The sequence below is a fragment of the Manis pentadactyla genome, chromosome 16 (assembly GCF_030020395.1).
Source record: "Manis pentadactyla isolate mManPen7 chromosome 16, mManPen7.hap1, whole genome shotgun sequence".
NCBI lineage: Eukaryota > Metazoa > Chordata > Mammalia > Pholidota > Manidae > Manis > Manis pentadactyla.
The window spans coordinates 55,316,128-55,343,832 of record NC_080034.1 but is presented as its reverse complement, the minus strand read 5'-3'; the positions used below and the strand labels follow the sequence as shown (position 1 = coordinate 55,343,832).

Genomic DNA, 27,705 nt, shown 5'->3' with positions numbered 1-27,705 from the left:
AATAATTTCAGTTATACGAAAGCAGAAACAGGCATGCAAGGATTTCTTCCGGAAGATATTTGCATTTAAAAGTCTTAGAACTTCAATCTCAAGGAGTGCATTTCTAATGTGGACCTTCCAGAAGCAGTGAGCCAAGGGGAATGTTTTTGTGTGTGTGCGGTGAAGTTGCCCATTTTGGCCTAGGCTTCTGGTCACCCTGGTAATGATCCTTGAGTGCTGGTCACTTGGATCCCGTCTGTCTTTTGTGTCCCAGCAACAGTTAGCCACCTACTAACCAAATTCTTTGGCACCTTCTGCTGGGTCTGGGCCACCTTCCATGTGGCTCCTCTCATTTCTCTGCAGTGTCAGAATGTAGGCTGTGTCACTTGCCATATAATATGCATAAAATGGCCATACTTGTTTCATGGATTAACAGTTGTTTTAAGGATTAGCTAAAATAATATGTGCGTATTAGTTGGGACTTTTGGAGTTGCAGGTGGTGAGAACTCTCTTCTAATTTAGGTTAGAAATAAAACTCATATTTCATCAAAATGAAGATGCCATTGATTTTAAGATGCATCATGTTTTTAATGTGGCTAAACCATGGTATTTTATTATTCCTTAGAATTGTAATACTTTCAGAAAAGGCTTGTTAAAACTTACTTAGACACAGATTTTTAGAAACTATATCACTCTTATGCATATAGAAAACAAAATGTGAGTGAAATGAAATGTTTATGATATTTTCACTCTCTACCTTTTCTTTGACTGTGTTGCCCACACAGTAGCATGCTCTGGGCCATCAAGGGGGTTGGTGATGTGGCATGTCCTAACAGGATGCCCTCTGTTATCTCTCAGGGTCTCTTCCAGGCTGCTGATGCATATTCTGCAAGTTTGGTTCTGGGGCTTTCTTGGTCTTACCAAAAGGTGTCAGCAGAATGGTTCTGGACAACTAGGACTCACTGCCTTCCTCCAATGGCCCTTAAAATGTTGGTCACCTGGAATATCCTGGGGTTACCAGCCAGGCCACTGGGAGTACAACGGTTCAGTTGAGAGAGTGACACCCGATTCAGTCATCATTGTTCCCCTTTGGCGAGGCTGTGAAAATGGGCACTGTGATAGCCATCTCACATCCACCATCAACTGTAGGATGTGCCTGAATTTCGGAGATGTTATCATGGGAATAAATGGCTGAATAAATACTGAAACTGGTGAATATGTATATTGTCTCACACCACTGAGGTGCTCTGGGTGAGCTGCTGGGTTAGCAGGCTCCTTTTCTCTCCGGGATCTCCCCCTGCCCTTCCCTCAGCTGGGTTTGCAGTGTGTCCTCTGTGGTGTGTTCTGGGCACACGGTGCATACTGAGGGAATTGTGCTCACCACTTTGGATTTAGCTCAGGAAATCGTTGCTAGTTTTAACATTAATTTTTTTTCATTTATTAGTTGATTATTTTTATTGAGCTGCATTTGTATAAAAGACTCAAGCTTTATTAAGTCGAAATTAAGGTTTGTAAACACATCCCATGTTACTGAGGCTTTATCAGTCACGTACTTAAGTCAATCATGCCCTCGGGTGTAGGTTGGCTTCATCTGGCCTGTTGATCACTTCGGTTCCACCTAAAAGTTGAGGTAACTTGAGGGCTCCTGAGTCACATAGTAAGTTATTTCATCTGTCTCTCTCCTCCAGATGACAGAGCCCAGGGAGGCAGGTGCTCCTGGCTTGTGCAGTAATCCTGCATGCCCCTCTGTTCCCATGCATGATACCCAGGGTAGGCCCACTGTGAACATATACAAACTCAATTATCTTGTACTCTGGTAGATACGGAGATTATTGCTCTTGATTATACTGAATTCCGGTGCTGATTAGCTTGTGTTTTTCAGGTAGCTTATTTAAAACTCGATGTACCTCTTGTGGTGCTGTGGCTGAGAATTACAAGAGTCCAATTTGTCCAGCTTTATCAGGAAAAGGGTAATTATCCTGCACTGCAGAATAAGTGCACATTGTTTTCTCTTTTAAGTTGAACATAGTTGTGAGCAAACTGATTAATTAATCTAAGATTCCCATAGATATTTATGAGAAATAAGATTAGATCCACTACAGCCATATGATAAATGAATATTTTGCTCATAATTTATAATGTTAAATGAAAAGCATGGGGCCTAGCTCTATATAATGATCCCAATTTTGTATTAAAGCACATGCTTGCACACGTACACATACACTCACTCACACACACACGCACACATAACTCCATGCTGATGTATCTGTATATAGATGAAAGCCCAGAAAAAAATACAACAAAATATTAACAGCGATTATCAGGAGTGGCAAGATTGTGGATAATTTTGGTTTCTTCTTTATAGCTTTCTGAATTTTCCAACAATTCTATGATGAACGTGTACTATTATTATAATTAGGAAAAAAACTAAGAGTAGCCTCAGAATATTGAGAAAAATTCTATCTGGTCATTTTAAATCAGTATAAATTATACAAGTAACATGTTAATATAATACATTAATCTTCATTGTTAATATATTAATCATCTTCATTGCAGAAGATTCAAATTTTGATGACATATAGAAAGCAAACCGTGAAACTCCTCCTTAGCACCTCGGCGACTCCACCCCTCCCCACATACAAATTCCCTCTCTTGAGGTAAAACCACTGGTAAATGTTTGGTGTCTGTCTTTCTGGCACCCTTTGAAGTCAGCATGTATTAATTAGGAGTTTTGTACCATTTACTGCCAGGCAAATATACAAACTTATTGAGTTATGTTATTTCTTTGTTCTTTGATTATATCAATGACAATCTTTCTTTCTCATATTATGTACTTCAGTGCTCCAGAACCTGAAACTCAAGATGCCAGAATCCCAGTAGAGGAACTTCCCCGGTAGGTAAAAAGCTTTGATCTGTGTTTGGTGTCCTAGCTTGCAAAAAAGAAAATTAGGAATCAAAACGGAAGTTCATGTGGTGAGATGCCTCTTAGGTGCGCAAATGCGAAACCAACCCTGAGCCCTACAAGCCAAAGGACAAAAGGACAAAGACAGAGCCAAACAAAGCTCAAGAGAACTGCTTTGCTCTAGTCCCTTTTTGCTTTGTGTTGTGGCAGGAGAATTTGAGGTCTGGAAAACTTCTGCCATAACGGTTTGTGCTACAGATGCTTATCCAGTTTACGCAGAGCAGAGAGGCTGGCGTCCTGTAGCTGGCCAATAAAGGTTTGATGTCATCGTCTTCATCCTCCTCCTCCTCATTTGAGTTACCAATCCAGGGTTATGGAGGCAGTAAAAGGTCTTGCAAAGGTGAAATTATAGGACTAAACAGAATTATTTGCATATGTGTACATATATGTATAAAACACATTAAAACAGTGTTTCCAAAAGTGTTTCATAGAGAACCAGATCCATGTAAGGTTGATAGGTATTAGTTGAATAAAAAGATATGTGCTTAAGTAAATATAGAAACTAGGTTAAACAAAGTTAAAATATGTTTGCTTTAGTGCAGGACTTCTCAGAGCCTTTAATATGCTCAAGTACATTGTTGCTCTCTAAGAAATGGTTATATTATGTTCATATTTCATGGATTTATTTGGCCACAGATGCTTTTTATTTTCTTAATAAGAGTTCTCATTACTAATTTCTAAAGTTTCAATCTAAAAGAATAGGCAATCCTGGGGGATTCTTGAGTAGGAGATTAATAAGAAGAAAATTGCATCTGGGGGAGACTGTTTTAGAAGGCATATATATGATGATTTAGAGGTAGTAGGGAGTGCAAGATGAGAGATTTTTAGTGAATGGCCCTGGAGAACTTGGCAACTGACAGGGCAAGAGAGAGGTGAACCTGAGAGAAAATGAAAGGGGGCTGTTGATGAAATTAGAGGATGATGGGGCATTGGTGGTAAATCTGAATCTAGTTTCTCCCAGGTCTGGGTAACTGAGCACAGTAACTGGAGAAGAGAAAGCTGTTGTTAAAAAACAAAATTCAACTGAGTAAATTTAAAGGTCTAATTGGCTTTATTTAATGATTCATGAATTGGGCAGCATCCCACCTCTGCAGATAGAAAGGAGCTCCCAGGAGCTGTACAAATGGAAGATGCTTATAGGCAGAAGGAGGTGGAGCAAGGATGTTATTCTAGCATAGAGTGGATTGTTTCAGGCAGGGTCACCTTCCCATGGGGGGAGGGGGTCTGTCAGGCAGATGACCCCACTAGTGCTGACCAGGTAATTCCAGATGGACTGGGTAAAAGTCACATTCCTGGGAGAGGCTGAAACCGAGGTTAGGTTAGGTGTAAGTCTTGGTTTGCTGACATGGGGCTTAGCACAGGTGACTCCACTTGGGGCCTGTTGTCTCCTTTTTAAACACTGTTTAGAAAGAGAACATCAAGGTTGGCTGAAACATACTTGTCCAACAAATCAACCTAATGCCTCCAGACAAAACAAAAACTTTGGAAGGGCAGTTAAAATTAGGACAAGCTCATATGGGCTGGCAGGTGAGGGATAGGGAATAAGAAGGCTCAGAGTGACCTGTCTGGGCAGACTGGATCTGGGGTGGCCCCTTCCTTCCTCTGGTCCACCGCGGCAGACCCCTGCCAGGGCAGGTCCTGGGCTGGATTAAGGGTAACGTTCTTACAGGTGTGAAGAGGCAGGGTGCGGGGGCCTGTTGCGACCGCATGTGGTGTGGTTTGGAGAAAACCTGGATCCTGCCATCCTGGAGGAGGTTGACCGAGAGCTGGCTCTCTGTGACTTATGTCTAGTGGTATGTCACCCCCTCCCTGATCCTGGCGATTTTCTGAAACACCAGGACTGGGATGGAATTTGTTGTTATTTTCTCCCTCCCTCTTCCTCCCCTTCCTTTCTTCTCTTAAGGTATGTGTTAAAGAGGTCTTGAAGTACCTTACAGAAAACCTAAGAAACAGTGAACGAGAATTGATTAAAATATGAAACCATAAAAGAAGATTGTCTTGGGCTTTGCAAAGCCTTCCCCCCAACAAATAATGAAAAGATCATGTTATTAGTTCTGATTTTGAAAGTAGTTCATGCTCATTATTAAATTTGAGGAAATATAAAAAAGTATAAAATTATAAAGTAGAAATTAGAAATCACCAACAATTCCACAATCCAGAAAATACTCACCATGCATTTTGGTGTGTTTTCTTCTAGAGCAGAGTTGAGCAAACCGTGGCCTGTAGGCAATTAATCTGACACTTGCCATGTCAATACAACCAAACCCGCATTATTTTCTAATTTAATTATTAAATAATTTAAATAATAAATATTTAAATAATTATTTTTTTAATGAAATGGTGTTCCATTGTATGGGTATAAAGTGATATACTTAATCCTCTATTGTTGAATATTTAGGCTGTTTCAAATTTTGATATTTTAAACAATGCTATAGTGAATATCCTTAGACATACCTCCCAGCATGCTCTTCAGATTATCTCCTTAGGACAAATTTCCTAGAAGTAGAATTAACTGGACAAAGGGTATGCATATTTCAGTTTCTTTAATGTGTCTTTAAAAGCAAAGGCCCTTTCTCATGAGGCATTTATTTAGTCCATTGTTATTGAGTGCATCCCAATATTGAGTATAGTGTCAATTCAGGATAGATGGTTGAGAAAATAACAATTTATATTGTAAAATATACACTGGTCTTCCCATTCTTGTAAAGAATGTTCATAAACATTTGTTCGTAGGGAAAACCCCAGAAGAATATACATCAAAATGTGAACAGCAGTTACATGGGGGTAGTAGGATTATGAATGACCTGTAGAGGCTTTTCTTTGAATTTTCTAACTTTAAAAAAAAGAACATGGATTATTTATTTCCAAGAGCAGAAACAAAGTAAAAGGAACCCTCAGAAGGTGACAAATGAGTCTTTTCTTTGCCGCTCTGCTCATGTGCACAATTCTCCTGTTCATTTGCACATTGTCCTGAATTCCAGCGATTACCCAAAGGACACCTCCTCCCTGGCCCTCTTGTCCCTTGGGCACTCTCCACCTGTCCCATCCTGCTTAGCTTTCCTCACATCTGCAAGCACAAACCACCCGACTTCAGGTAAGGTTTTCTGAAAAAAATCCCTTTTGAGCCACAGCGCAGTCATCATTTGACATTTCCGTTTGTCTGCTTTGCAGGTGGGGACCTCCTCCCTGGTCTATCCTGCAGCCATGTTTGCCCCCCAGGTGTCTGCCAGGGGGGTGCCGGTGGCCGAATTTAACATGGAAACCACCCCCGCCACGAACAGATTCAGGTACAGGACTCCCCAGGTGGGGGATGGAAGGTGTTGAGCAAGTTTAGACACAGCTGTCTGAACAGATTTCACCTATTCACAAATTAAAAAAAAAAAAACACAAAGTTCATCTTTTCTATTTGCTTTGATGGAAGGACAAATTCTGTGTGTAGCCTAAGGCAGCTGTGTCCTTTTCGGGGCGTTTGCCATAGGCGTTTTGCTCTCTCACATTTGGAAAACTCTTCGATTCCTTAGACTTGGCTCTTGGGTAGTGTAAGCTGGGTTAGTCAGTGGGCACTCGAGGCGGGCCCGCGAATCCTCGGCTCGTGGAGCTGGGAGGCGTCTGCGCGGGATTCAGGCCCTGCTCTTCTCACTGTGAGGCTACCTGGGCGAACTCCTCGTTGGTCCAACTGCCAGGAATATTTGTACTCCAGCCACATTACGATCCTGCTCCCGTTTCTCAAATTGCATGGAACGTGTGGGTCAGCAGAGCAGGCACCCCTGGTCTCCCCCATGTGCCGTTTTCTGTCTTTACCTTTGTTGTTCTTTCCCTTTCACCCAGGCTTCTTTGTCTTCACTTTTAACTTAGTTTATCTATTTTTGTCTGTCTGCATAATTCCTTTCTAGAATAAGGCAGAATGTAAATAACTGACAAATAAATGTGAACAAAGAAAATATGAAAGTTCACTGAAACTTCTTGACATTACTTTCACCTCAGCTGCATATTTTAAAAATCCTGGGGACTGGCTGCCACCCATCAGATTCTGATGGGATTGGTCTGTGGTGTAGCCTGGTGTCTTGCCCATGGGTTTCAGCCCCAGGCAAGTTCACTATGGATTCAATAAGACCGAAAAATGACAATGGAATGTTCTTGGGGTGAAAGGGTTTATACCCACTTTATTCCCTCGGTGGCAGATCAATCACTAGAATCCCGTCCACTCAGAGTGAGTCTGCGTCCAGCAAGCCGGTCTCTGCCTCTGGGCCTCTCCGCCCCCGCAGCCGTCTCAGTCTCTGTCTTTGGCACTGCTACCACTCCAGCCTCTGCTCTCCTGCAGCTGGGCAGCCCAGTGCACTGGGCAGAACTCTATATAGAGTCAATAACAACATATTGCCCACACGTGTGCAGTGAGCAAGCCGACCAGGGCCAGGGGAGAATCCTGGCTACAGGAACATTTACTTTATCCACACTCAACCCCTCCAGGATTCTCACCTCTCAATCTACGTGCCCTCAATCTTCTGTAATGGTCCCTGTGCGAGGAAACTAGAACATTGTACAATAAACAACTTACAAAAATAACAACAAATTATAATAACCCTCAAGCATGAAGAGATCCATTGCCACCAAGTGGTCATTCTGGCTGTATTCAAACCAGTTCTACTCAAATGAATTAACCAAAAGGACCATAGATGGACTTTACTACGCACCTTCTCCAGCCTCTCCAGCAGAAAGTCCTGCAGACACACAGGCCAGTCTTGGCACTTTGTCTCTGGCTTCTGCTTGGTCCTCAGTGGCTGGAACCACTGCTCCTGTCTCAGTTGTTGCCGCAGCTCCAGTAAGAGTCTATTTGACTTTCCATTCAATTTCTCTCTGTCTGCTCCTGCCTTTATCACATCAGCCCACATCTGGGTCATCGTGACCTTCACGGGGCCCTTTAAATTCTTTCTTTGAGTAGCAGACTGTATATCCTTTTGTGCTTTCATTGCCTCAGACCGAGGACAAGAGCAGAGCACAGAGTGCTCCCCGACCTGGGAGGGGGCTGCACCTCTCCTGGAGGAACCTGCATTTGCTGAGTGTTAATTTTCTTTCGGGATTTCCACCAGCTTTCAACCTGGTGGGGTTTCAACTGAGGAGGGGCTGATGTTTCCGGTGCCCGCAGGGCCTCCACCCCAATCTTTTTGTCAAACCTCCACTCCTCCATTTTCTGGGGCTGACGGCTCCACTACCTTCTTCACCCGCGCCCCAGCACCTGGTAGCCTGCGCTCTTGTGCTGCTTCTCAGGCTACCATGACATCCTTTACCATCTCCACAGCACCTCGTAGTGATGCCATTTTAGTCACCAGCAAATTTTTTACCTCCTCAAAGCACCTCGCAGCTCACGTTCTCGTCCTGCCTCTCCTCATGCCTCCTGCAGGAGGGCATCTTTCTCCCTTATGGCCTTTCTCAATATTGTGAGAAGAAAACTCCCCACAGTCCCTGCAGCCTCATGGGTTGTTCTGTTTCTCAAAGAACCTACTTTTTATAACGAGACCACCCCTAGTGCCTCAGGTGTCACCTCCACCCCTTTCAGTCTTGATGTGGGGCCCAGTCCTCTAGGAGGCAAGCCACGTCAGACCACACATCCATTGGCGGACACTCAAAAGGTCCCCCCATCCATACGTGCAGCCGCTGGAACACTCCTCCCATGAGGGCAGCCTGTCTGTCTTCGATCAACAGTGAATCCCACAGAGGTCACCAGTTGTCTTGCCAGTGTGTTTCAGCCCCGGACAAGTTCACTATGGATTCAATGAGACCAAAAAATAACTATGGAACATTCTTAGGGTGAAAGGGTTTATACCCAGCTTTATTCCCACGGTGGCAGGTCAGTCACTAGAATCCCATCCACTCAGAGCGAGTCTGCATGCAGCAAGCCGGTCTTTGCCTCGGAGCATCTCTGCCCTGCAGCCATCTCAGTCTCTGTCCTCGGCGCTGCCACCACTCCAGCCTCTGCTCTCCTGCAGCCTTGCAGCCCTGCAGCAGCCATGCCACCGTGTCACCCAGTGCACTGGGTGGAGCACTTTATATAGAGTCAATAGCAACGTATTGCCCACATGTGTGTAGTGAGCTAACCAACCAGGGCCAGGTGAGAATCTTGGCCACAGGAAACTTCACTTTATCCACACCTGGGTACCGTGACTTTTATATGCTCCCTAGGTGGTGCGAATATGCAGCCAGGATAAGAACCCATGTCCTGAGTCTTCACTGGGATAAAAAAACCTGCCACAGACTGTGTGGAACACACTGAGACATGATCCTCTTCAGTTGAGTTTGCCAGCTTTCTTCCTACTGTCCTTCAGTATTTTTAATCAGCTACAGCCTGTGTCCTCAGTCTGTAGTTCTTCATTTGCATGTAAGTGGTGGGAACTAAGAAGACATCCTTTAAAAAATTGCCTTCTATGTAAAAACTTATACTCTGAAAACTACAGAGTGTTGTGGAAAGAAATAAAGAAGAACTAAATTAGATGAAAGAACATCCACGTTTATGGATCGGACAACTTAATATTAAGTTGGTAGTACTCTCCAAATTGAATTAAAGATTCACCTAGTCTCTGTCAAAAATGCAGCTGGCTTCTTTGCTGAAATTGACAAGGTGATCTTGAAATTAATAGGAAAATGCAGGAGATCCATCCAGAAAAGGCAAAACAAAATGGAGAAAGGAGTTGGTGAACTCACAGCTCCTAATTTCAAAACCTACTGCAAAGTTAGTTTATCAAGAGTGTGGTACTGGCATGAGGATAGACATATAGATTAGTGGAATAGAATTGAGAGCCCAGAAATAAATCCTCATATTCATGGTCAACCAATTTTTGAAAGTGGTAGAAAGTCAGGGAAAGCATAGTCTTTAACAAATGGTGCTAGAATAGCTGGATAGCCACATGCAAATAAATGAAATTGGACCCCTTCATTATACCATTATATGAAAATTAACTCAGATGGATCTTAAACCTAAATATAAGAGCTAAAATTATAAAATTCTTAAAAGAAAATATAGGAGTAAATCTTTGTCACTTTGAGTTAGTCAAGGCCTCCTTAACATCAAAAACACAAGGATCATAAGAAAAATGGATAAATTGGACTTACTCAAAATTAAAAATGTATGTACTTTAATGACACCATCAATAAAATGAAAAAGACAACCCACAGTTTGGGAGAAAATATTTGCATGTCTAATATTTGATAAGGGACTTGTATCTGGAATATATAAAGAGCTCTTACAACTCAGTAATAAAAAAACAAGCCAATTTAAAAATAGACCAAAGATTTGAATAGACATTTCTCCAAATATATATGTATGGTCAATAAACACATTGAAAATATGCTGAATATCAGTAATCATTAGGGAAATTCAAATTAAAACCATGATGAGATGAACAATGACTAACTAGCATGGCTATAATTTAAAAATCAGAAAATAACAAATGTTGGTGAAGAAATTGGACCCCTCACATGGGAAAGTAAAATGGTGCAACTGCTTTGGAAAATAGTCTGGTAGTTCTTCTAAAGGTTAAATACCAAGTTAATAGATGACCTAGCAATTCTAGGTAGACAGCCAAGAGAAATAAAACCTATGTCTACACAAAAACATGTGCATGAATGTTCATGGCAGCATTGCTTCTAATAGTCAAAATGTGGAAACAACTCAACTGTCCTTCAACTGTTGAATGGATGAACACAATTTGGTATTTACATACAATGGAATATTATTTGGCAATAAAAAGAATGAAGTATTGATGTTACAATATGAATGAATGTTGAAAACATTCTACTGAGTGAAAGGAGCCAGATAGACAAGACCACATATTGTATGATTCCACTTATATGAAAAACTCAGAATAGGCCCATCAGAAGGGACCAAAGGTAGAATACGATGGTTGTCTAGGGTTGAGGTAGGGAGGAATGGGGAGTGACTGCTAACAGGTACATGTTTCCTTTTGGGGTGATGGAAAAGTTCTAAAGTTGATTGTGGTGATGGTTGTACAACTCTGAATATACTAAAAACATGTTACTTATACATTATAAATGAACAGACTATATGTGAATTATATCTCAATAACACTGTTCTACTAAAAAATTAGATTATCTTCTAACTTATCCTTTGAAAAATAGACATTAAATCTCTAATATGCCTCATGGCCCATATGTGTAGCACCTGGGCTAGATACATCATCCAAAGTAATAGCAGAGCCAGGTAACTCAAGCCTCTTCTGGAAAGAACAAGAATGCTCCAAGATGGGGACAGGATCAAGTTTCTGCAGGAGGAGATGACCTACAGCCCCAATTCTGTTTTTTTCCACTGTGGTTTATTTTCAGTTATTTGATCTCCAGCTTGTCTCTAGTAAGTATAAAGAATTAAAACAAACCATCACTGTAGAAAAGTAAGAAAATGCAGATAGAAGGAAATAAAGCTTGAGTGTTTCTACAACCTGTAGGTAAGAGTTGGCCTCTCCCCCTCATGCCCTGGACAGCCCAGTGGTGCTGTGCATCCACTCTGTGTGTCTTCGTGTAAAAGGAAATTGAACTTTGTAGTTTTTCCTGCAAGTCAAGAATAATTCTGGGCATGTAATGAAATGACTTCTTAAGTTGGGCCTCCTAAAATCACAGACCTGCTTCAGTTGCCACTCTTCCGCAACAAAATTCTTCAGCTTCATGTTCTGCAAACCTCCGATGTCTCTGTTCAGACAAACAGGCTGCTTTCTTGTTAGAAACTGATCAAACTGGACAAGCTCTTCATCGACCAGCACCTACCACGAGAACCACTGTTTGTCCATTGGCTTCCTTGTGGAGCCGAGGCTGTCTGTACTGCTAAGTCTGGGAATCTTCTGACCAGTGTATAACTGACCAGTGAAGCCATCAGTGCTTTTATCTCGGCATCATCAAAGCTGACGTTTAGAGGAGACATGGTGATGCCCTTTCTTCCTACTCAAGCTTTTGAAATGGGGATTGAGTGGTTTATTTAAACACAGCTTAACAACAGTGGATTTTTCTCTTACATCCTGTGTGTAACAGATTTGGGTTGAACTTTACTTTAGGTCAGGGGTCAGAAAACTACTGCCGGTAGGCCGAATTCACCGACCTTCTATACCAGTAAATAAGGTGTTGCTGGAACTCGGCCTTGGCCACAGGTCTATGTATTGTCTTCAGCTGCTTTTGCATCATGACAAAATGGAGTCGCTCCAACAGTGACTGTTGCCTGGCCTGTGAAGCCTCAAATATTTGTTCTTTGGCTGTTTACAGAAAAAAGTTGGCCAACTTCTGTTCTAGGTGAATGAGAAAAGTACAAATTGGAGTAATATTTCCTTTTAACCGGATTTAGCTAAATTTCACCTTCTCTATGTCAATTGTAATTTTCTGTTTTTGCTTAGTTTGCTTCCTCCCCAGGCATGAAAGGAAGTTAGGGCATTGCCTCTCAGAGTTTGGACCTCCTTCCAAGTTACAGGCTAAAATACACAGAGTAATTTCGTATCGCATGCAGTGATCTGTTAATTGACAGTCCTCTCAGGTCCTCTTTCAGTTTTATTGGGCGTAAGAACACAGCAGGCCTGCTTGCATCTGTTTGCCAGTCTTCAGAAGTTCACATATTTCATGGGTCCCTGTTTGGCAGCCTGTAAGTTTCCCCGTCCTGGGATAAGGCACCATTGTTGAGATTTGGTGAGGGGCACAGCTTGCTTTTGTGAATGGGAGGTGGGTGAATGTGGAAGGGAGCACCCAGAAGCCACTTTCTTAGGAAAGAGAACAGGTGGAAGTTGAGGATATGCGAATTGCCTCAAGCTCCGCATGCCTGGCTCCCCATTCTCAGAAAGCCCTGGATCGGAACCCTCGAGGGACCGTAACCACTGAAGGCAAGGAGCTTTCTGGCTGCAGTGTCCAGTGTCCTGCTGCAGTGGCAGGAGTGGAGATGCCATTTGGTCCAGGATGTCCACTGGGGGCACCTTTTTGAGATAACAGGGTATTTGAGGGCTAAGGCATGCCCGATTTGTGTTGTGTCCAGAATAAACACTATGAATGATGAATTGCATTGAGTAAATGCCTTTGCCATTTTAATTGTGCTCAGTTGGTTTTCTTATTATCATTACACTAGAAAATTCTGCTTTTATTTCTTACTCAGTTAGTTTTTTTTTTCCTTTCCTAAGTGTTTTCCCTTGAAGGAAGCAGAAATCAAAAAGATCACTTTTGCATCTTCTTTGTTCCTCATCTTTGCTTGTCCTTTCCTTTTTTTTCTCCTATTTTCTGACTATATATCAGAGCTTGTCCTGAGAGCCGCTGATGGATGGTCTGAGGCCTGCTTACGCAGGCAAAATCCTCGCAGTCTGCACAGTACATGAGGTGGTTCTTCTCCTGCTGTTAGTACAGATGAATCTGTTTTAGTGCATATAGATTTTGTGAAACTTACAATTTCAATTATGAGTTCAGCAATATAATCATGAAATATGCTTTACAATCATGTCTCCCCTGCCCCTTAAGATCATATTTATAGCACCTAAATTCAAGGCAATTTGTTTTCTTAGGTTCCCTTGGCCACAGGGGCAACTCATGGGGAAATGTCTACTTCTAGCATTGTCAGAAACTGGATGAAAGAAGTGGGAATAAAAGTCCAGAATACTAGATGTGGGAGAATTTGGGTCTCGGTTTTACTCTGGGTATAACTAAGAAACGTGTGCCTTGCTGGAGAAGCCCTGTCATGTTGCTCAGGACCCTCCTGTCTTTGCCCTTCTCTTCCAGGTTTCATTTCCAGGGGCCCTGTGGTACGACTCTTCCTGAAGCCCTTGCTCCTCATGAAACCGAAAATGTTTCTTGATTGTCCTGGAGAAGGAAGAGATCATATACTGTATGTCTGAGTACCAGGCCACAAATCAAGGAGAAACAATCTTGTAGATGGTGAGCTGAAGATTGGAAAGTCTAAAAAATCCTGATTCCCTGGCTGGAATCCAACCTGATGATAAATGATGGGTTCTTAGAAGCAACATGTATAAGTATTTAGAGGGAGAAGTGAGAGAACTATAAAGTTAATGCATGTTATTTGGTGTGAATGTAAACATAAGATACCTCTGATGTGTCTGGGAGGGAAGAAGTTTTGTAATTCGATTGTCTAAAAAACGTACTCATCCCTATTGTGGTTGTGCTATTTGGGCAAAGATAGAAGTACAGAGTGAAACCTTGGTATTTGTGATTTTTGTACAAGTTTTGGTGGAAAATTAAGTCCCTCTTTACAGAAAGTAATTTAGTGTATAAAGATGTTACCCCAAGAGATGGATTTGTTGGGGGTTTTTCTTTTCAGTATTTACCTTATTGGCCGGCCTCCCCTCAGGTGGGCTAGCTTCCAACAGGAACTCAGGCAAGGAAGGAAGAGAAGAGTAGTAATAATGTAGAAAATCAGGGTGGGAAAAAAAACGATGCAAATATATGTACTCCAAGGATAAACAAAGCTGCCTAAAATTTAAAATTTAGCCTTGGCCTTTATTGCAGCCAGAGAGGACAGGGAGAGGTGATGGCCGACTGTTTCTCAATGTCATAAACACGGCGCTACACAGTCCCCGCGGGGGCTGCCAAGCTTTCCCAGACACTGAATTCTGCAGGGAGTTTTTCCCAGGAGACTGAAAAAAAAGTATGCTTATGCTACCTTGGAGTAAACAGTGAGAATAGAGTTCTCTCCTGAAGCCTTACCCCCTAATGCAGCACTGTCGGCCCTTGGAATGCCCGCCGTGTGGCCTGACTCAGAAGACAGGTCTTTATAAACAGTGCAGGGAAGTCGTACATAACAGGGCCTTCAGATCAGGTGGCTGTCTGGGTGATTACCTACCTGGGTCACATCACCACAGCCCCTTATAAAATTTCATTTAATGTCATGCTCTTGGCTTTTATAGAAATAGGCACAACCCTATCACATATACTTTGTACTGTATTTGCAAGTTGTACCTTCTAATAAGTTCCAAAAGGCTTTTCACAGGGGCAAAAGGGATGTTCATAACCCATGAGGAATCTGAGGGAACAGTCAAACACCCTTAGGACTTAATTTCACACTTCACATGAGCGAGTCAACCCAGGTACACTTGTAATACTTAAGTACCATGCAGTTTTGTTCATAAAATACCATCATTCACTTTTAGTAGGTTTGTCCTTGGGCTTCTCACAGTTAGCTTTATACATTTTCCTAATGTTAGCAATGATGGAAGTCAGCACACTGCCTCAGGGAGTCTGAGTATATTTGTAATTTGTAATTTCTCCCTGGCCAAGGCCCAGATATTTCAGAGCTGTTCTTTCCCGCTCTTCTCATACTGGGCCTTTGGTATCAGGAGCTTTTTTTTTTTGTTTTTGTGTTTTGACATTTCTGTTCATGCTTTGGTTTTGTTAGACAAGATGAAGAGAATTGAAAACACAAAGTGTATGTGAGGTAGAATTACTCAATTCAATTTAATATTTGAACATCTACCATATGAGAGACATTAGAAATAAAATGATTAGGAAGACATGGACCATCCCCTCAAGGATTTCACAGTACAGCTGGGACAACTGTTGTGTAATCTATTATATACAGTGTGGAAGCTACAGTAATAGAAATGTGTGCCAGACTCAGAGGAGAATGCAATTAGAGATGGGCAGAGTGGGGATGGAATAAGTGTTATGGGGCTTGAGAGGCTTTAAGAGAAATTCAGCTCTGGTAGTGTCTGTAGGGGTACAGCAGGCCTAAATGCATAGCAAGTGTGAAGCAGCTTGGTTTGTTCAACTCATTTGCTATTGTACAATGGGTGGGAGAAGCAGCACAGAAATTGCCAAGGGCCATGTGGGCCAAGAAATGAAATACACTTGGAAAACAAATATAAACAGCACTAGGGTTGCATTCGCCGAGTAATCGTGAAAAAGTCGTTCTTTCGTGAAAAAGTCGTTCTTTCGCAAGATTCAGGCTGTTCGAGGACGTGGGGGCACAGCAGCTTACGTTCTAAAGGTTTATCAGAGGGCAAGCAGGGAGTGGTAGCGGTGACGAGTGAAAACAGAAGCGTGGGCAGGGGGCTGGTGCTGAAGGAAGCTTGCGAAACGGCACCCGGGCACACGCCTGGCTCCGAGAGTTGATTTGACCCTGCGTCTGTCCTGGGCGGTGACACTTCGAGGTCCTGCCGCTACGGCACATTTCTTGCCTTTGAAACGCCACTTGTTCGGGGAGCGAGAGCCAAATCTGCAAATACTCATTAAACGCATCGACCAAGCAGATCCCGGTGCTAGAAAAAGCGGCGACGGTAGCTTGCGGCCACCGGATTTATGGGCCCCGGGCGTCGCACCCCGCGCCAGTCCGCCTCGAGGGGCGCGGGGACCCAGCCAACCCTCTCGGCACTCCGCCCGAGAAGGTAGCCGAGGGATCCTCCCTGGCTGGCAGCCAGCCCGCTCCTCACCCGCTCTCACAGCAGCAGCGCCGGCCCTGCCGCGAAGAAGCAGACGCACCGGCCTCCCCGCCTGGTGAAGGACACGCCCCCTGCTCCCTTCGGCCCCGCCTCCATGCTCTGCGCACGCGCCTGCCCCGGTCGTGGCGCTGTCTCCCAGGTCTGCGCAGCTCAGTGGGGCCTCCGCGCCTGCAGGGGGAGCCGGAGCCCGCGCCACTTGCCCTTCACGGATACGCACCGCGGTTGCTTCCGCGCCGGAGCCAGACGGTCTGACGCTGCGTGGCGAGTGGCGATGGTGCAGCTCCGGCCCCGCGCGTCCCGCGCGCCGGTTTCGGTCTCGGCGGCGGTGGATGAAGGCCAGCCCGCCTTGGAGGCGGCGGCGGAGCACGGCCTGTTGCTCCCGCAGCCCAGTAGCGGCGCGGCCGCCGAGCCTCTGCGGGAAGACGAGGACGGGGCCGTCGAGTTTGACGACGAGGCCCCGGAGGAGCTGACTTTCGCCAGCGCTCAGGCGGACGCGAGGGAAGAGCAGCAGCGCGTTCGGGAGTCGGTGCGCAGGTTCGGAGCCTGCGGGCCACCCAGGGGCAGCCCCTTCCCCCCGCTGGGCTCTCCCCGCCCTGACGGGTCCCCCTCTCCGCAGGGACAAAACGCTTCTGAAGGAGAAGAGGAAAAGACGCGAGGAGCTGTTCATCGAACAGAAGGTTAGCGGGCAGAGAGGCGCGTCCTTTCAGAGCCTGGCTCGGGGTACAGTTCCCCTGTTTGAGGCCGAAGCTGGTAGGACTTGGGGGTGCAAGTACCAATATTTTTTCTGACAACGGAGAAGACAAGGGTTCTCTATTTGCTATCCAGCTGGAAAACGGGAGTGGGAAGAGGTGTGAATTTCAAGTCCCAGGGTGAATGCCGCCTCTCACAGCTCACCGTGACACTCATTTAGTCCCGCTGAGGTAGTTTATCAGAAACCGGGTGCTGTGAAATTAAACGAGGTGCTTTGTAAACTGGTCTGTACAAACAGTATGATTGCTTTGCTGTCGGATGCTGGGCAGATTGGCCACGGAGATCGGACTCCAGATGGACATGACTTAGCTGCTTTCAATGGTGTCCATGACCTGAGGGTTGGAACACATGGGCATCCTTTCCAGTCTTCACCAGCTCTTCCAAAAATGTGGGATAGCTTTAGGGTTTTGTGATCCCAATCTTCCCATAGCTGAGCTGAGAGTGGAGGCGGTGTTCAGCCTAATTCATTTATTTGCGTAGATAAAAGGCTATCCTTAAAATCGCTAACTTCAGAAGCAGCCCAGGGCATAATTGTCATGTACCTGACTCTCATTTTTTAAATGTCTTTATCTAAGAAAAGAAAACTCCTTCCAGATACTATTCTAGAGAAGTTAACTACAGCTTCACAGACTGAGTAAGTAATGGATCTTGTTATATTACTTGTTTACATACACCATCTTTGCATTATAAAAATAGTGTTTATTTGAATCCACATAATTGAAGAGATAATAAAACCGAATTTTAAAAGCTGCACAGTAGATGATTTCAATTTGGTGGGAAAGGTAGAGGTAAATACACCACTTGTTTTCAGTCTTTTGCCATTTCTTTGTGTTCATCCCCATAGCTAATTCTACTTTCTGGGTTCCTATCCCAGTATGTTCTTTAAATTGTTGCACTGTCACTGTATTAGGGGTAGGGTAGATGGTGGTGAATAAAACAGTGTCTTGAAATTTATCATTCAGTGGAGTAGCAGACATTTATCCACAGGCTCCTAAAACTCAACTTGTCCCATACTCAACTGCCGCCAAGCCATCCTCACCCCTTGATCCCATTTCTTGGGAACTTTTGGCATCCACTGACTGTAAAGCCAGATGCTCTAGTCATCCAAAGCTTCATCCCATGGAATCAATCAAAAATTACCAAATTTAAACTTCTAGGTATATTTTCTCCCATTCCTCTTATTTCTCCTCTATGTTGCTTAATCTTCAGAAGTTTAGCCCTGTTATCTTGGCTAAAGGTTTGCAAATCTTTCAGTATGAGAACTTTTCCAACGAGTTAGTCAGATCCTGAATCCACTGAACAAACAAATGTTTGATGGCATTTCATCTTTCTAAACCAAGATCAAATGTCACTTCTTCCTTCTCTCACTCTCCCCCACCCATCATTTCCTCCTTTGTATAGCTTTCTGCTCTGCAAATGCTTTTATAGGCATCTCTTACTGTACTGTCAGTTTATATTTGTCTCTCCATTAGACCACAGACTTCTTGAGGCTACTCCTTGTGTCTTGTGCCCAAACTGTTGAATTAATCATTTGTGATTTCTCCAGATAAAATAAGGCAGGCTTACCATCTTTCATTTAATGTCATAAACACTGTATCGCATAACTCATTCCTAAGTCACTGTAATTCTGATAACTACAGCAGTCTGCGTCTTTGGAAGCCTTACGATAAGCTTTCAGATCCTGAGTTCTAAGAACATACTCCCATCCTAACATACACTAGCTTCTTGATTGGGACTTGATGGTGGCCCATTGGGCAGTGACTTTTGTTTTTCCAAACTGATCAAAGAAACATCCTGTGTAAAAACTGAGGATAGTGGTAATGAAAAGGGGTTATCTTATTTACAGCTATATAACAAGTTGAGTAATCTTTGCTGTCTGACATTCCAATGTGTTTTTTTTGTTCTTCCTTAGCATAAAGAAATCACCAGGAAAGTTGAAAGAAGGTATGAACTATTCTAATTTAAACAACTGCTCCTGTAGGTATTACAATTCATCTGCTGGCATTTGCAGTCAAATTTACTACATGAGAAGAGAGTGTGGGCTCACGAGGCCTGGCCAGGTTGAGCTTGGGCCTGGCTCCCTGTATGTCTTTGAAATAAAAACTGCAACCAGACTGGTGTGTAGTGGATGTTTAAGGTGAATTCCAGTAAATATCTTGATTTATTTTTATGTAAGTGCTAATTAGAAATGAAACTAAATTTTTCAGTTAGTTTGCTGCAAAAGAAAAATGAAGAAAGTGAAAAAGGAAGCAACTCCAAGAAAGCTCAAGTGCAGAAAGTACAATCTGTTGGGTAAGAAGTCATCTCCTTTCATGTAGAATGTAAAAGTGACCTTTTGAAGAATTTAGGTTTTGGCTTATGTGGGAAAATATTTTAATTAGTACCAGTTCCAGACTGGATCCTCTGTGGGGAAACCCATTTTGATACTTACATTTGCTCTAATAAAATGTGATTATTAATCTATTTCTTATAAAAACAGCCCTAGAATTTAGTTTTGGTTCATTATCTTATCTGTGTATAAGATTAGGATTTGGGTTTATTTCACTTTTTGAGACAACTAATAAAAATATTTTGAAAGGGAGCATGTTATCAACCTCATTCATTTGACCTTTTGTGTTGATCACCAGCCAGAATAAAAGCTACTTAGCTCTAAGGCTAAAAGATCAAGATCTGAGAGATTCAAGGCAACAAGCAGCCAAAGCCTTCATACAGAATTCTTTGTATGGTCCAGGAACCAGCAGAACTACCGGTAATTTCCTTATGGACTGTTTTTCTCTTTTTTACTGCAAACTAAAGAAATCATAAGTGATTCTCTTTTCTAGTAAATAAGTTCCTGTCTCTTGACAACAAGAGGTCACCAGTGAAAAAAGCTGCAGTCCAGTTTTTGACTAATGCTTGGGGTAAGGTCTAGTTTTCTTTCTTTTGGCTCTGATGGTTTTATATACAGTTCACCTCTGAACAATGCAGTCTGATCTGTACAGGTCTACTTACATGTGGGTTTTTTTCAATAGTTAATATTGGAAATAATCTTGGGAGATTTTTGACAACTTGAAAAAAACCTTGTCTCTCGTTTGCTTTATTTTAAGAATACAGACGGAAATAATATGTATGACACAAAATGTGTGTTAATTGACAGCTTATGTTACTGGTAAGGCTTCTTTCTGGTCAAAAGGCTGTTAGTGAAATTTTGGGAGAGTCAAAGTTACACACAGATTGTCAACACCATGTGGGGGACGGTGGCTCAGAGTCCCTAAACCCTGCATTATTCAGAGGTCAAGTGAATAAATAATGTTCTTTTTGAAGGCAATAATAAGTACTCAAATAATCATGAACTATCAAATTTTTTCTTTACATTGTTTTCTGTAATTATAAATATTTTAACATTGCCTCTGAAAAAAGGTCAGCAAGTAGCATGTAATCTAATATACAATCTAATTTAATAGGCCTAATTTTAGTATTTATATTCATATAGACAGCCTTGACATTTTAAAATTATTTGTATTTTAGGAATTTTCTCTTAGTGTACAAAACTTTCTACTTTAGGAACCCAGAAAAAACAAGATGCCAAGAGGTTTAAAAGACGGTGGATGGTTAGAAAGATGAAAACATCTAAGAAGTAAATCAAAGCTTAATGAAGAATGAGAACTTGTATGTACAGAACTTAAAAAGAGTTTAGAGGGTTGATTTTTCTGAAAACTTAATAAAGCATTTATGAATCATTTCAAAGGGTCAGTACAACCTCACCACAGGTCATCCTTCTGGATTGGAATCAGACCTTGAGATCCACAGGGGTCCTGGAAGAAAAAGCAGCTTAAAAGGAATTGTTTTCCTTTCTTTTTGTGTTTCTCCATTTAATTGAAAGCAACACCTACAGGAGTCAGGGAACCTCATATGCCCACCCAGCAGTGTTGCATAGGGAAAAGGAGAAATGGACATCCAGGAAAAGTCATCTGCGGCTCTCACACACCTTCGTCTCTCAGATGTTTTGGTGCTGTTGATGAGATTTTGTGTCACAGAATATGGAATAATAATAAAGAGAAGCAGCTGTGAAGCAGTACAATGTCTAAGTGCAGACGGATACCTAATCTTTTTTTTTTGGTATCATTAATGTACAATTACATGAGCAACATTATGGTTACTAGACTCCCCCCATCAAGTCCCCACCACATATCCCTTTACAGTCAGTCACTGTCCATCAGTGTAGTAAGATGTTATAGAATCACTACTAGTCTTCTCTGTGCTATACTGACTTCCCTGTTCCCCCCCAACTACATTATGTGTGCTAATCATAATGCCCCCTTTTCCCCCTTATCCCTCCCCTCCCACCCATCCTCCCCAGTCCCTTTCCCTTTGGCAACTGTTAGTCCATTCTTGGGTTCTGTGAGTCTGCTGCTGTTTTGCTCCTTCAGTTTTTTCTTTGTTCTTGTACTCCACAGATGAGTGAAATCATTTGGTACTTGTCTTTCTCTGCCTGGCTTATTTCACTGAGCATAATACCCTCTTAGCTCCATCCATGTTGCACATGGTTGGATTTGTTTTCTTCTTATGGCTGAATAGTATTCCATTGTGTATATGTACCACATCTTTATCCATTCATCTACTGATGGACTCTTAGGTTGCTTCCATTTCTTGGCTATTGTAAATAGTGCTGCAATAAATGTAGGGGTGCATTTGTCTTTTTCAAACTGGGCTGCTGCATTCTTAGGGTAAATTCCTAGGAGCAGAATTCCTGGGTCAAATGGTATTTCTATTTTGAGTTTTTTGAGGAACCTCTATACTGTTTTCCACAATGATTGAACTAATTTACATTCCCACCAGCAGTGTAGGAGGGTTCCCCTTTCTCCACATCCTCACAAACGTTTGTTGTTTTATGTCTTTTGAATGGTGGCCATCCTGACTGGTGTGAGGTGGTATCTCATTGTGGTTTTAATTTGCATTTCTCTGATGACAAGCGATGTGGAGCATCTTTTCATGTACCTGTTGGCCATCTGGATTTCTTCTTTGGAGAAGTGTCTGTTTAGCTCCTCTGCCCATTTTTTAATTGGATTATTTGCTTTTTGTTTGTTGAGGTGCAAGAGCTCTTTATATAATTTGAATGTCAACCCTTTATTGGATCTGTCATTTATGAATATATTCACCCATGCTGTAGGGTACCTTTTTGTTCTACTGATGGTGTCCTTTGATGTACATGATACAGTCTCACTCATTTTTGCCCGTTTCCCTTGCCCAGGGAGATAAGTTCATGAAGAAGTTGCTCATGTTTATGTCTAAGAGAGTTTTGCCTATGTTTTTCTCTAGGTTTTATGGTTTCATGACTTACATTCAGGTCTTTGATCCATTTCGAGTTTACTTTTGTGTATGGGGTTAGACAATAATCCAGTTTCATTCTCTTACATGTAGCCATCCAGTTTTGCCAACACCAGCTGTTGAAGAGGCTGTCATTTCCCCATTGTATATCCATGGCTCCTTTGTCATGTATCAATTGACCATATATGCTTGGGTTAATATCTGGACTCTCTGTTTTGTTCCACTGGTCTATGGTTTTGTTCTTGTGCCAGTACCAAATTGTCTTGATTAGTGTGGCTTTGTAGTAGAGCTTGAAGTTGGGAAGGGAGATCACCCTGCTTTATTCTTTCTTCTCAGGATTGCTTTAGCTATTTGGGGTCTTTTGTGGTTCCATATGAATCTTAGAACTATTTGTTCCAGTTCATTGAAGAATGCTGTTGGTATTTTGATGGGATTGCATTGAATCTGTAGATTGCTTTAGTTAGGATGGCCATTTTGACAACATTAATTCTTCCTACCCAAGAGCATGGGATGAATTTCCATTTATTAGGGTCTTCTTTACTTTCTGTTAGAACTGTCTTGTAGTTTCTAGGGTATTGGTCTTTTCACTTCCTTGGTTAGGTTTATTTGTAGGTATTCTATTCTTTTTGATTCAATTGTGAATGGAATTGTTTTCCTGATTTCTCTTTCTGCTAGGTCATTGTTAGTGGATAGGAATGCAACAGATTTCTGTGTATTAATTTTGTATCCTGCAACTTTGCTGAACTCAGATATTAGTTCTAGTAGTTTTGGAGTGTATTTTTTAGGGTTTGTTATGTACAATATCATGTCATCTGCAAACTGAGTTTGACTTCTTCCTTACCAGTCTGGATGCCTTTTGTTTCTTTGTGTTGTCTGATTGCCATGGCCACAACCTCCAGTACTGTGTTGAATAAAAGCGGGGAGAGTGTCTTGTTCCCCATCTTAGGGGAAAAGCTTTCAGCTTCTCGCTGTTAAGTATAATGTTGGCTGTAGGTTTGTCATATATGGCCTTTATTATGTTGAGGTACTTGCTCTCTATACCCATTTTGTTAAAAGAGTTTTTTTCATGAACGGATGTTGAATTTTGTCAAATGCTTTTTCAGCATCTATGGAGAAGATCATGTGGTTTTTGTCCTTTTTGTTGATGTGGTGGATGATGATGATGGATTTTCAAATGTTGTACCATCCTTGCATCCCTGGGATGAATCCCACTTGGTCATGGTGTATGATCCTTTTGATGTATTTTTGAATTTGGTTTGCTAATATTTTGTTGAGTATTTTTACATCTGTGTTCATTGGGGATATTGGTCTGTAGTTTTCTTTTTTTGTGGGGTCTTTGCCTAGTTTTGGTATTAAAAGTGTTGCTGGCTTCATAGAATGAGTTTGGGGGTATTCCCTCCTGTTCTATTTTTTGGAAAACTTTAAGGAGAATGGGTATTATGTCTTCTCTAAATGTGTGATAAAATTCAGCGGTGAATCCATCTGGTCCAGGAGTTTTGTTCTTGGTAGTTTTTTGATTACCTATTCAATTTCATTGCTGGTAATTGGTCTGTTTAGATTTTGTGTTTCTTCCTTGGTCAGTCTTGGAAGGTTGTATTTTTCTAGAAAGTTGTCCATTTCTTCTGTTATCCAGTTTGTTAGCATATAGATTTTCATAGTATTCTCTAATAATTCTATTTCTGTGGTGTCCATCGTGATTTTTCCTTTCTCATTTCTGATTCTTTTGATGGGTGTAGATTCTCTTTTTCTCTTAATAAGTCTGGCTAGAGGCTTATCTATTTTGTTTATTTTCTCAAAGAACCAGCTCTTGTTTAATTTTTTCTATTGTTTTATTCTTCTCAATTTTATTTATTTATTCTCTGATCTTTATGATGTCCCTCCTTCTGCTGACTTTGGGCCTCATTTGTTCTTTATCCAGTTTCTGTAATTGTGACTTTAGATTATTCATTTAGGATTGTTCTTCCTTCTTTAAATAGGCCTGGATTGCTATATACTTCCCTCTTAGCATGGCCTTTGCTACATCCCACAGAAGTTGGAGCATTGTGCTGTTGTGTTTCATTTGTCTCCATATATTGTTTGATCTGTTTTAATTTGGTCATCGATCCACTGATTATTTAGGAGCATGCTGTTAAGCCTCCATGTGCTTGTGAGCCTTTTTATATTTTTTGTACAATTTATTTCTAGTTTTATACCTTTGTGATAATGAGAAGTTGGTTGGTCGAGTTTCAATCTTTTTGAATTTACTGAGGCTCTTTTTGTGGCCTAGTATGTGGTCTATTCTGGAGAATGTTCCATGTGCACTTGAGAAGAATGTGTATCCTGTTGCTTTTGGGTGTATAGTTCTGCAGATGTCTGTTAGGTCCATCTGTTCTAGTGTGTTGTTCAGTGCCTCTGTGTCCTTACTTATTTTCTGTCTGGTTGATCTATCCTTTGGAGTGAGTGGTGTGTTGAATGAAGTCTCCTAAAATGAATGCATTGCATTCTATTTCCTCCTTTAATTCTGTTAGTATTTGTTTCACATATGCTGGTGCTCCTGTGTTGTGTGCATATATATTTATAATGGTTATATCCTCTTGTTGAACTGACCCCTTTATCATTATGTAATGACCTTCTTTTTATCTCATTACTTTTTTTGTTTTGAAGTCTATTTTGTCTGATACAAGTACTGCAAAATGTGCTTTTTTCTCCCCAAATACCTATTCTTAAAGAGGTTCAGGCCTCAGTGTACCGAATAGCCCACCAAAGGAAATGGTTATTGAACAACTTGTTAATTTTCTTTCTGTATCAACCCACAATACCAAGTTTGACCCTGATCCAGGGAGGCCATTGTAAACTGAAGGTAGTCTTAGGTCATAGAGCTGATTTATTTTAGAAACCATCTGTTTAAATTGCCCTAGTTTATATTATAAATGTAATGCAAGTACCTATATATTATATATTATAAACTCAGTTGACACTCTAGCGTCTGTAATAGTAAATTTTTAATGGCTGGTTATATCACTACATTTTATTGCAATATAGTACTCATTTAAGCACTTAAAAATGGAAGGTGTACAAAGATTAAATTAAGACACAGTAAATTGACTAAATATTTGGTTTTTATATAAATAAAGGTCATAACCACACTGCTGACATGTAATACTGTTATAATACAACAGTTAAACTTGTGAGTCTATAACAGAAATTGTCCGTAGTTAAACAGGAAACAAAGTTGAAAAGGACGATGTTAAAACAAAACTACTGGGACTAACAGGTTGGGATTGTAAGTAGCAACAAACATATTCACTCAGCTCCTGAGTATTTCAAGTTTTACAGTACACATTAAAAATGATTTCTTCCATCAACACTATAAATTCAAACTGTCCAATGTTTATGCATTTTGCAAGTTACACTGATTGAATGCTTATGTGGGAGTGGGGGTCGGAACAGCTCCCAATTTGAAGTTTACATCACCCACATGCTAACACAACACAACTTGTTCCATTTCCTTCCCCCTCTTCTTTCCCCAACAAAGGCGGCAGGATTTTTTGGTTTCTTTCAGGTAATTGTTTTAAGGGATTTGTGATGATCAATTTAAATGTCTGAAATTCAGTGATATTTAACTCTTAGACAACTAAGAGGTTAAAGATGGAAAATAATTTCTCCTAACACCGAGTTAGAAAATCATTTGCATCATGCTGTGAACTAGGAAGCCATGTAAAGCGACGAAAACCTGTCCCCAGGACATAATTTAAAAAATCTAAATTCCAAATCAGCAGCGCTGGTCTATTTCCATGTTGACTATATGCCACGGTGTGAGTGTGAGCTCCTTCAATGCATAGCTAATGTAGGTAGTCTTCCACTGTGGCAAACGCACAGGATCCAGTTCCGGACCGAGCCATCAGTCCCAGACACTGTGTGGCCTGCCCCACTGCTCGGGCAAGAGGGGGCTGCTTTGGCAGATTGTGGGCTTCTGAGGAAAAATTACAAGTGGAAATAGCAATTAGCAAAATGCTTCCTAAAAATCTCTCCATCAGCATTACTTACAAAATTACCAATGCCTATGCTGCTGAACTAGCAAAGATGGTTTCTGAGCAAACGAACACCGTGGACATGCTACTCTAAGTAGATAATACAGGTATTGGAGATTCACATATAAGAAAAATGCCTGCAGAATTAGACTGATAAAGTGTTAGATACTCAAAAACTTTACTTACATTTTCACTGTAATGGGAATGGTGTAATTTCTTACCTCGTATTTGCAGCAAAGAGTAAGAAATAGTATTTCTCTTTCACTTGACCAAGGTCAGTTGACATTAACAGAAAAAGACACCAGGTTTTCAGTAGAAGTTTTACTGATGGATTCTTCCCATCTGGGGATAAGATTCAACTGAGGCTCCTAATGGTCTTTGAGGCATACTGGTGAGTTACTGGGGTAGGTAGGAGCAAGTGGTGATGTGACTGAATGGCAACTGAGCAAGACTACCCTATGGCCCTGGAGGGGCTGACTTACAACTGATGGGTCAAATGTTTAAAAAATTGCCAGTACAGTTTTCAGGGTCCTACGTACCAGAGATTTCTCCACCAAACAGTCATATGAATATAGTAATTACCAAAATTTTTCTTTGCCAGAGATGAAAAAATGAACTAATGGTGTAAGTGGCTAAATTCAGATAAGCTGGTAATTTCTCCTTGTGTAGAGATGTCCAAATTTTAATATAGGTTGCCCCCAATTAATAAAAAGACTATAATCAGTCCTTCTTAGGCATAGTTAAATGGCAAAAACAGTGACATATGGCTGGGAAAGCTCCATTTGATATAATTCCCCTCTTGGTTCTGCGGTTGCAGTGTGGTGGAAGGAAGAAAAGGTTCCAGAAAAAATAGAGCAAAGACAAAGGAAGCAAGTTCAGGATTTAAAGGTACAAGAGGAAATAGAATAGGATTAAGGATATAAGAATAAAGATGCAAGAAAACGTTACACAGATCTGTGGAAAAGTATGGTCTAGAAAGGAGTCTGGGCTACCGTTATGAGACTATGTGGCAAGACACTAACGAGTTAGCTGAATTTTGGTGGTGGTAAACATTTTTTGCTGACTCTAAGCAGGATTAACTTTATAGTTTAATTCTTTCTTGACTCTATAACAATTTAATTTTTACACAAAATCATTGCAATGGAATAAACACTGAAAAGGAAACATCCAAACATCCTCTCAAAAACATTTCAGTGTTTCCACAGGGAAGTAAGTAACCTTGTACTCAGAGGTACTTAATTACAGAGTTTCATTCTGGCCAAGGGGGTAGTTTGGTTATAGA

At 41.5% G+C, this 27,705-nt stretch overlaps 3 protein-coding genes across 7 annotated transcripts in view; 2 read left to right on the top strand and 1 right to left on the bottom strand.

The window, feature by feature from the left end:
* The window catches only part of SIRT5 (sirtuin 5), a 37,445-nt gene extending 23,233 nt beyond the window's left edge, over nucleotides 1–14,212 (top strand). For all 3 annotated transcript variants that reach the window (XM_036878266.2, XM_036878605.2, XM_036878682.2), the window contains 5 exons: nucleotides 1,862–1,949; nucleotides 2,819–2,872; nucleotides 4,611–4,734; nucleotides 6,113–6,228; nucleotides 13,685–14,212. In XM_036878266.2, the coding sequence (XP_036734161.2) occupies nucleotides 1,862–1,949; nucleotides 2,819–2,872; nucleotides 4,611–4,734; nucleotides 6,113–6,228; nucleotides 13,685–13,760 (458 nt within the window). In that variant the 3' untranslated portion in view covers nucleotides 13,761–14,212. The remainder of the gene's footprint in view (nucleotides 1–1,861; nucleotides 1,950–2,818; nucleotides 2,873–4,610; nucleotides 4,735–6,112; nucleotides 6,229–13,684) is intronic.
* Nucleotides 14,213–15,942: 1,730 nt separating this feature from the next.
* NOL7 (nucleolar protein 7) lies at nucleotides 15,943–20,825 on the top strand. Its single transcript, XM_036878141.2, has 8 exons — nucleotides 15,943–16,890; nucleotides 16,973–17,033; nucleotides 17,682–17,740; nucleotides 19,019–19,050; nucleotides 19,314–19,398; nucleotides 19,734–19,855; nucleotides 19,929–20,006; nucleotides 20,650–20,825. Exons 1-8 carry the CDS (start codon nucleotides 16,451–16,453, stop codon nucleotides 20,724–20,726), a joined length of 954 nt encoding a protein of 317 aa, XP_036734036.2. The 5' UTR covers nucleotides 15,943–16,450; the 3' UTR covers nucleotides 20,727–20,825.
* Nucleotides 20,826–25,376: 4,551 nt separating this feature from the next.
* RANBP9 (RAN binding protein 9) overlaps nucleotides 25,377–27,705 on the bottom strand; it is a 92,013-nt gene continuing 89,684 nt past the window's right edge. For all 3 annotated transcript variants that reach the window (XM_036878774.2, XM_057493972.1, XM_057493971.1), the window contains one exon: nucleotides 25,377–26,365. In XM_036878774.2, the coding sequence (XP_036734669.2) occupies nucleotides 26,235–26,365 (131 nt within the window). In that variant the 3' untranslated portion in view covers nucleotides 25,377–26,234. The remainder of the gene's footprint in view (nucleotides 26,366–27,705) is intronic.

Bases quoted from the DNA above. Each gene is read 5' to 3' on its own strand.
- NOL7 (XM_036878141.2), top strand. From the start codon at position 16,451: ATGCTCTGCGCACGCGCCTGCCCCGGTCGTGGCGCTGTCTCCCAGGTC. The intron at 16,891-16,972 runs GTTCGGAGCCTG...CCCTCTCCGCAG, and splicing joins GTTCGGGAGTCGGTGCGCAG to GGACAAAACGCTTCTGAAGG. The intron at 17,741-19,018 runs GTAAGTAATGGA...GTTCTTCCTTAG, and splicing joins ACTACAGCTTCACAGACTGA to CATAAAGAAATCACCAGGAA.